This window comes from Elaeis guineensis, chromosome 9 (genome assembly GCF_000442705.2).
Source record: "Elaeis guineensis isolate ETL-2024a chromosome 9, EG11, whole genome shotgun sequence".
NCBI lineage: Eukaryota > Viridiplantae > Streptophyta > Magnoliopsida > Arecales > Arecaceae > Elaeis > Elaeis guineensis.
This window is the reverse complement of record NC_026001.2, coordinates 87,437,073-87,446,092: the sequence shown is the minus strand read 5'-3', so window position 1 is coordinate 87,446,092 and position 9,020 is coordinate 87,437,073. Positions and strand designations below refer to the sequence as shown.

At 34.9% G+C, this 9,020-nt stretch overlaps 1 protein-coding gene across 1 annotated transcript; it reads left to right on the top strand.

Annotated features, from left to right (window-relative positions):
- Positions 1–1,723: 1,723 nt before the first annotated feature.
- Positions 1,724–8,777, top strand: LOC105051160 (F-box/kelch-repeat protein At1g67480). Its single transcript, XM_073243586.1, is given in 4 exon segments — positions 1,724–4,648; positions 4,804–5,372; positions 5,375–5,705; positions 7,915–8,777. Coding segments are annotated over 3 exon segments (1,152 nt in total). The 5' UTR covers positions 1,724–4,648; positions 4,804–5,179; the 3' UTR covers positions 8,543–8,777.
- The last annotated feature ends 243 nt before the right edge of the window (positions 8,778–9,020 follow it).

Sequence of the window (9,020 nt, the reverse complement as noted above, 5' to 3'; positions counted from 1 at the left end):
AATAAAGTAGTCATATGGCAAAGTCATAATTTATGATCTATGTATGATCCATGGATTTAAATTTTGTAAATGGATTCAATCTAAATTAAGTATAGCTCAGGTCCAATATAGATCAACTTGAGTTGCTTACACCCGAGGGTAGCTTGGAGGATCAAGATTTTAAATAATGGTGCTATACAAAGTATTATAGGAAAACACATAATAATAATAAAAAAAAAATTCTACACCTTTGGCTATCATTTTAGTCCTTTTTTTTCTTTTCCAAAATTTTCTTCTTTTTTTCCACACCTCTCTGATATATTTTCTATGCCCTCCCCATTCCCATTCTTCTCTATTTCTCTTCTCTTTCTCTTTTATCACACTTTTGTCCTCCCCTTCCGATGCTAATGGATAACAATTTTATTTTTAAGGTATTGTCATCATCTCTTTATCTCTATTTTTTTTTCATCTCAAGCTCTTTAAGATTTTCTTCAAAAGCTATCCATTTTATTCATAGATCAAAGTTCTTTAATCTTTATAAAAGATTGCTATATTAAATTTTTGCTTTTGCTAGAAATTTATGATCAAAATCTATTTTGTAGATCGAAAAATTTATTTATTTTTTTTGTATCTCTAGATTTGTTTTCCTCTTAAGATCTCCAATTCAACAACTTGTCATGGAGTTCTATCCAATTCTTTGAAAATCTAGTTTATACTTTTTGTTAAATCTTTTGAGTTATTAATTTGATCTATTTTCTCTCATGGGGATTCTTTTGAGTTATATTTTTATTTTTTTTACAATAATCAAGAAAATGATGCTTGCTTTACATGAACTTTCTTCTATTCTTATAACATATATCTACCATAATAATATATATTTAGCAATATAATAATTCATGATAATATTTTAATAGTATTTTTTTAAAATAAAATGTTAGTTTTTAAATTTAATTTTTTAATTAGATTTTTACTGTGCTATCCAAAAGGTAATATCTTTCATCCAATAAAATGTAAATAAAAAAGTAACTCCACCATAATAATTATTTTATTTTGAAAATGTAAATGCTATAATTTTGGGACAAATAATGACTATTACATATGAATAACAAGTTCTATGAGGCCCATTATAATTGGATATATAATAATTAAAAATCTATTTAGATATTTTTATAGAATTAATCTAAGAATCCTGCATAATTCATAAATTGAATGGCTCATTTGTATGTAACTCTATCATTCAAAGAGTTTTTGACATAAATTTTATGAAAAAAACAGATTATTTTTTGTGAAAAAATTATACATTTTTTTCTAGCCCAAAGATTGGATTTGGGCTCGAATTTAGATCAATCCTTAAAGGATGTAAGTTAAATGGACCAATAAATCTGGCTCCTACGGAATTTTGAGCTTAATATCATGGATGGAGGAAGGGAAGAATGTCCAATATTCTTAAGATTTTTGGAGGACTGATAATAAAAAAGAAAGTTTGCCTTTCTTTTTGCAGGCAAACGTAATAAAAAATAATAAACTAATTACCCTTTTTGTGCGGAGCCTATGCGGGGATAGGCTTGTTTGGGGCATTTTTGTCCTTTTCTTTCCTTTTTCTTTTGGGGGATTCCACCCGCCGCGCACCCACATCCACACCCCCACCCCCCACCCCTTTCCGCAGCCTTGTATCTCGCCGTTCTCCTCTCCTTCCGATTTTGGCCGGATAAAAATCGAGTTTTGAGGTACTTTTTTTCGTCTCCTTATCCCTAGTTTTCTGCCTCAATTTTCTTCGGGATTTGTTCAAAATCTATCCGTTTTACATGCACATCGAATCAGTCTAATGTTCCAAGCGAACTTTTATATCAAATTACCGCTTTTGGTAGGAATCTACGAATTCGAGTTCAAAAATTCGATTTTTCTGTATCTCTATGTTTTTCTTTTCTTTTTTTCCACTGGAGATCTCCGATTCGGCAGCGTGCCACGGAATTCTATGCGATATTCTTTGAAGGTCTGTTTTTTGCATGGTTATTTTCTTTCAACCTTTTGGATTAGTTGAATATATCTGCTTGTTTTTTCTTCTAATAAAATTTCGAACTTTGGTTTCTTTTGGAGTTTGATCCTTTTTGTTCTTTCACCAATCGAGCAGATCGAATGAAGTTTCTCTTGTTGATGTTTAGATTTTGGTAATTCTGATGTTCTGCTTGATTTGTTAGTTCGGGATTAGGAAGAAGAGGGGAGATTTTTTGTATCCTTTTAGCGGCTATAAGCTTCCACGATCTTCTGTTTTATTGCTATATTTATATATTTATTTACTATTTTGCTTTGATCTGTTGAATGAAATTGAAAGAAAAAACATTCCTCATTCTCTTCCTGACTTTGAGTTTTTTTGTCATTTCACTGTGATAGGTAATTTTTTAATGAAAGATCTATGAGCTTCATAAGATATTTTTGAAATTTGTACGCAACTTTATATTCGTGCAATGGTGAATCCTTTAATTTGTTTTGTATAAAATGATACGTTTTCTACATGTGACTATTAGGGCATAACTGGAAATCTTATGTGGTGATTTTTTTTTTTTTTTTTTTTTAATCTGCATGAATAGATCATGGATTATATTTCCTAGTGTTGGACTGATTTGAAATCCATCCAATGTTAGATCTGTTTCACCCTCGCCTCTTTTGATGTTAATCGAGGATTCCAATATAACATTTTATTGAACGTTTGAAATTGAAATTGATGCTTTTGATCAACCTTCTTTTAATGAGATTATTTCCTTTTATCCTTTTGTTGGTATAACACTGGATCTGTAAGTATGCCGATGATCATTCACTTTCTTTATGTTGTTTTCCCTTTTTATGTACTTAATTTGAATGAGTTGTAGCCTTCCATTTGTTGCTGATCACTGTTATAGGATTTGGTATCTGGTGTCATATATCAATAACAATTTCACTCCACTTCATGTGATAAGGGATTATGCAAATTTCACTCTATTTCACATTATTGATAAACTGTAGTAGCCGATGTGCATTGAAATAATTTTCTGAAAGTTGGTTGTTGAAATTTGATAAATCCATTACATCATCCTTTACTTTGTTCAAGTTGAAGCCATTAGCAAGCCATACTCCAAATGTATCTCTTGTACAAATTTATAACTGCATTTTTTCCAACATTAGAGTAACCATGAAAATTGCAGTTATATATATGTGTTATGTATATACTGAATTTGATCTCTAAATATCATTTTAGTTGTCTGATATAAATTGTCAGTGAAAGAGTTTTAGAAATTTCCAAGGCTGTAAGTATGAACCATTTTGAGTAAAGTAGTTATTATATGTATATTGTGTCCATTTGGAATTTTGGATGGTACAAAATGAAAAATATGAACATCCATCTAGTATTGTATATCTACCTAATATGTTCTAGAAAAGCAAAAGCATATAGAAGTTGTGAGTTTCTTTTTCTTTGTAGATTTTTTTTCATTGCTCATTAATGGTGATAAGGGAGAATCTGCTATTATGTAGCACTTATACAGCAGCGGTCATACTTATAAAGGTGGCTAATGTGGAAATTGCTTGAAAATAAATTCGGCTATCTTATATCTACCTAATATGTTCTAGAAAAGGAAAAGCATATAGAAATCGTGAGTTTCTTTCTCTTTGTAGATTTTTTTTTTCATTGCTCATTAATGGTGATAGGGGAGAATCTAGCAGCAGGGATACTTATAAAGATGGCTACTGTATAACTTGCTTGAAAATAAATTCAGCTTTTCATTGAACATGTTGATAAGATATTTATCTCTTGAAGTGGTTATTGCAGGAAGTATCTGTGTAAATGTTAAGCATTTGAAACTCTTGAATTCCAGAATATTAGAAAGCCATTGAGTTACTTTAGATGTGCACAGAATTATTTCCTTTTATATTTACTCTCAAGCCTGGGCAAAACACCAATGAATTTTTTTTATTAAGATAATGACAAGAACACCCAGCAATACTCAAGCAGGAACTAGGCCTGTTCATGGTTTATGTGAGGATGCAAGATTCTAGATATTGATACCTAACTCCTTGATAAGAACATGCATCTATTTTTTGAGTCTTCAGTTAGTTTCCTTGGTCCAATCTCCAAGGCAGAACCTCATATTCTGATTATTTGAATGGCTCTTTCTTGTTCAAAAGTATCCAAACATAAAGTTTGAACAAGATACACACTAGCAGATGGCCAGTCTTACTCACTGGTTTTGGAAATATCATATTTCAATCTTTGTATGATGGTCAAATTTTTGTTTCATCCAGTCTGGAATCATTTTCTTTTATCCCCCAAAAAAAAAATGAATGTGAAATTTCCTTTAGTGCATCATTTGATAATCAGATTATTGAAGATACAAATTTCTGAAATTAACTTTTCTAAGGAAATTATGGTATGCTGTACCAGATATATGTTAATTAATTGCAAGACCATTAGTTACTACTGGTAAGCTAAACAATCATGAGCATTTAAAATCTTCAAGAAATTAAAAAATGCTGACAGCGAATGTATGCCACTAAGTTTTCATTTTGATAGTCTGCCTAATCTGCTTTTTTTTTTTTGTGTGTGTGTGTACATATATTTTCCTTGTTACAGTTGATTCAGCTATTAGAAAATGGACGCTACTGGGGGCTAAGTAAATTCAAAATTCTATGGCCTTTGGTACTCTCTCCCTCCTCTCCCCCCCCCCCCCCCCCCCCCCCCCCTTCTCCTTCTGCATGTGTTTGTGTGTGTATACTTTGTTTTCAAAGATACTATGGGAGATGTTGATTCTTCTTCTTTTTTTTTTTTTTTTGGGTTCTCCTCATATTGTGTAGATTTTGGGGTGATGTTTGGGGGAGAGAAACATTTCAACGACAACAACAACAAAAAAAATCAGGTGCTTAGTTCCTGCAGATCAATTGGGAAAATCTATTCTCAGAGCTGCCTCTCTGGAATGGCATTTAACACAGTGCGGGCAATTTCCAAAGCATCGTTGACATTCACCTCCCGAGTGTTGCCATCCTTCAGGCCTTTATCTCTTAAAATCCCTATAAGTGATGGATATCACGAAGCCCTGTGTTTGAGTTACTGTCATTTATAATATACCCAACAATTTGTATTGTCATTTCTGGCAGTCGAAGAGAAACATTTGGTTGGGACACAAGGGATTTGCTCGTATATTGCAGATTCTTTTAACAGGGAAGTTTGACAATGCCTGACTTTGGTGTCAGAAAACGGTTTGCTGAGTCAGAGAAGTGTCTCAGCATTGCAACACAAAATAGTTTTGCAGCTTGTTTGAAGGTTTCCACTGGGCTTACCGTGCAAGCACCATGGGATATGTACTGCCCTTTATTACCTGGGTTACCTGATGATGTGGCAAAATATTGTCTTGCGCTTGTTCCCCGGGTTACTTCCCTGTCATGGGTGCTGTCTGCAAGAGATGGAGGTCGTTTATCCAAAGCAAGGAGTTCATAACTGTAAGGAAGGAAGCAGGCAAGCTTGAGGAATGGCTATATATCTTAACTGGTGATGCAGAAGGCAAGGGGAGTCATTGGGAGGTCTTAGGTTGCTTTCGAGAAAAACACCAGGTGTTGCCACCAATGCCTGGTCATGTAAAAGCTGGTTTTGGAGTTGCTGTTCTTGATGGCAAGCTTTTGGTAATAGCTGGATATTCGGTCAGTGCTGGGGCAGTGTGTGTTTCAGATGATGTCTACCAATATGATTCTCGGCTTAACGGGTTTGTAACATATTGCTCTTTTTCTTTTCCTTTCTTTTTTGAGGCATTCTTTTCTCATTATTGGCTAGGAGTGGTGCTGAATTTGAGAATTCTATGTAAAGGTATCTTCAGGTATCAGGCATATGTTCTTATTTATGGTTTGGCATTTGTGTTAGATGAGCAATATGCCTCTGTATGTGCTCTTTGAAATGAGGGGTGTTTTAGCTAAATTATATTAAGTTTATTAGTAGTTGTTGAAGGCTGGTATCTTTCCAGTGAATTAACTGCATAGCCTGTTATTGTTTCTAACTCTTACAAATTTTCATATTCATAATGTTTGTTGTTGTAAGTAGTATTTATTGTTGTTAATAAGTTCATTTCCAAGGCACTGATAATCTGTATCAACATTATTCTAATCATCTAATGTTGGCTAGAAGTTGTGTTTTATCATTAACTTTTTTAGCCTTTTTGAGCTTCTTGCCATGACTTATGATTTTCATTTGCTTGTATTGTCGAAAGGTGCACTGTTAGCTAAGCAGTTTCTTTGTTTTTCACTTTGGCACGACTTCTGTAGAATTTGAAAGAAATTTTATCCAAACTTAATTGTTGCCAAAACAGGAAGCATATCCAGAAGTGCATAGTCCATGAAAGATATCTATCTTTGCTTTTCTTTAAAGGGAAAACAAGGAGGTTTTTTGAGGGTGAAAATTTAGAATGTCAAATTTGTGGGATTTCTTTTCTGAGCTGAACATGAAACTAATCCACACCCACGTGAGACCCAGACATGGGATGGAACTTGACAAAATTCCTTTATTCAGATTGAGGGGAAAAAGGAATCTGTCTTCAAACAACCAGCATCAATCCGTACATTGTTCTAAAAAGTGATTTGTATCTTCTGGTTGTAAAGAATTCGTGTCAAATTCTATTTAACTTGGATGTTACATGATACAGAATAGACTGTTAGCTTAAAAGTAAGCTAATAAAATCACTCCCTTCTATACATAATATTTAAGCATTCATAAACTACATGAAAGCATCACATGTATTGCATATGTCCAATGGTTGTGTGGTGTATTCAAAGTATTTAGTAGTGTAGCCTTTTACTTATAGTTTTAAGATTTTATATGTTTTCACTGATCTAGGTACATAAAGGGACCCTCCTGATATAACCATCAAATGTTGTGAAAATGAAACTCCATTCTGCCTTGATTTTGTAAAATTTTAAATCATTATCTTCCTCCCATTGGCACCAAAGCTGGGGGCAGTGGCAATCCCATGATATTTTAGCCTCCAGATATATCCTCCACATCAATCTACATTGGATTGTTAGAAACTTCTCCAGTCACACCAGCTGATGCTGGGGCCTGGTTCCCTGCTTCAGCACCCATTTAGCCACTCAGTTGCCTACCTATAGATGTGAGAAATTTGTTTCTCCTTCCAAACTCAAGCAGTGGCTTGACATCCATGAGATCATCAATTGTTGCAACTCTTGCTCCACTGTGTCCAGGAAAAAAATTAAAAAAATCAGTTTTTGCATAATCGTCACATTGTATGATTTTTAGTATATGATGTAAATGTCAGTAATAATAATCAGATATGATTTGTTACAAATGACTGAGGGTTCTATCTTTTGCTGTACTGAATGAAAGGGTACTTTGAGGATTACCTCATGATCGGCAAATCATCCCACCAGTATGGTGTTGCCACTATCACACCCCTCACTATTGATCTCGAAAGCTAGTGTTATTTGGCCACCCTATGTGTGTGCTCTTTGATGTGGGATTTCTAGGGTTTGAGGCTGATCAGGGGTTGGGTTGGTAAAGTGGTAACACATGGTATGTATCTTCCTTTTTTCTTTATATATATGTACAGAGGGTATTCGTCTGGTTAGAGAACAGCTAATTCCATATTCAAATCATGTTTTGCTCACCAATATTATGAGGCATTAGCCTTTTTTTTAAGATGTAACTGAATGCTTATAACAAGCCAATAAGTAGTAATTGATGCACTGGCATAATTGCTCTTACCTATTTTTAATCTTGTGAATTACTATTTTGCGAATCTCAGTTAGGTATATTGCATTTGAGCTTTCAGCCCATGTCTTGCACCTCAATTGCAACATTGTGGGATTATACTTCACTTTCCATTTACTCTGGTACTTGCAAAAAATGATGCTTTTCTTTCTACTGGAGATTTATGCCGCATAAATATTAATACTTTTTGCTTGTAGATGGAGCATGCTGGCCAAGATGAATGTTGCTCGCTATGACTTTGCGTGTGCCGAGGTCAATGGTTTAATATATGCTGTAGGGGGCTATGGATCTGAGGGTGAGAGCTTATCAAGTACTGAAGTTTATCACCCTGACAAAAATGAGTGGACCTTGATCGAAAGCCTTCGCCGCCCGAGGTGGGGCTGCTTTGCCTGCAGCTTCGAAGGCAAGCTCTATGTCATGGGTGGACGGTCAAGCTTCACAATAGGCAACTCAAGGTTTGTGGATGTGTACAACCCTGAACGCCACTCTTGGTTTGAGATGAAGAATGGGTGTGTGATGGTCACTGCACATGCTGTGCTTGGCAAGAAACTATTCTGTATGGAGTGGAAGAACCAGCGGAAGCTGGCAATATTTAATCCAGTTGACAATTCATGGCAAAAGATCCCTGTGCCACTCACTGGGAGTTCAAGCACAGAGTTTCGCTTTGGGATACTCGATGGCAAACTGTTGCTTTTTGCACTGAAGGAAGAGCCTGGCTACCAGACACTGCTGTATGATCCGGATGCTCCAGTGGGATCCGAGTGGCGAACATCTTTACTTAAGCCTTCTGGTTTGTGTTTGTGCAGTGTGACAATTAAAGCTTGAAGTCTTGAAGGTTCAATGGATTGCTTAGCTGTTGCTATTTAGTGTGCTGCTGCTTAAGACGAGGTTAGATGTTGCTTTTCTATTTAGATTGCAAATGAGACTACACTAGTTTACCTTTGTTTTGTGGGATGTATGAACAGGTAACTTGGTTTCAACTCCATTTAAGTTATGATTCTCTTGGTGTGATCATATAATGGCTGCAGTCATTTTAATGTATCGGCTCTCTTAAGCTCTATGTTGCTTGTTGTGTTATCCTTTAATGAATGCTAGTATTCATTGTGATATAAGAAACGCTATTTGTGTTTGATGCAATATATTGGAGCAGGTCACAGGGAAAGCTGAACAGGTGGTCTGTGGCTGAAGGGAAGCTTTACTTGTGATCATATAGTTGCTGCAATCTATTTGTATATAATATACTGTATATTGGCTCTCTTAAGTTTTCTTTTGCTTATTGTCCTTGGATGAGTGCTAGTATTCG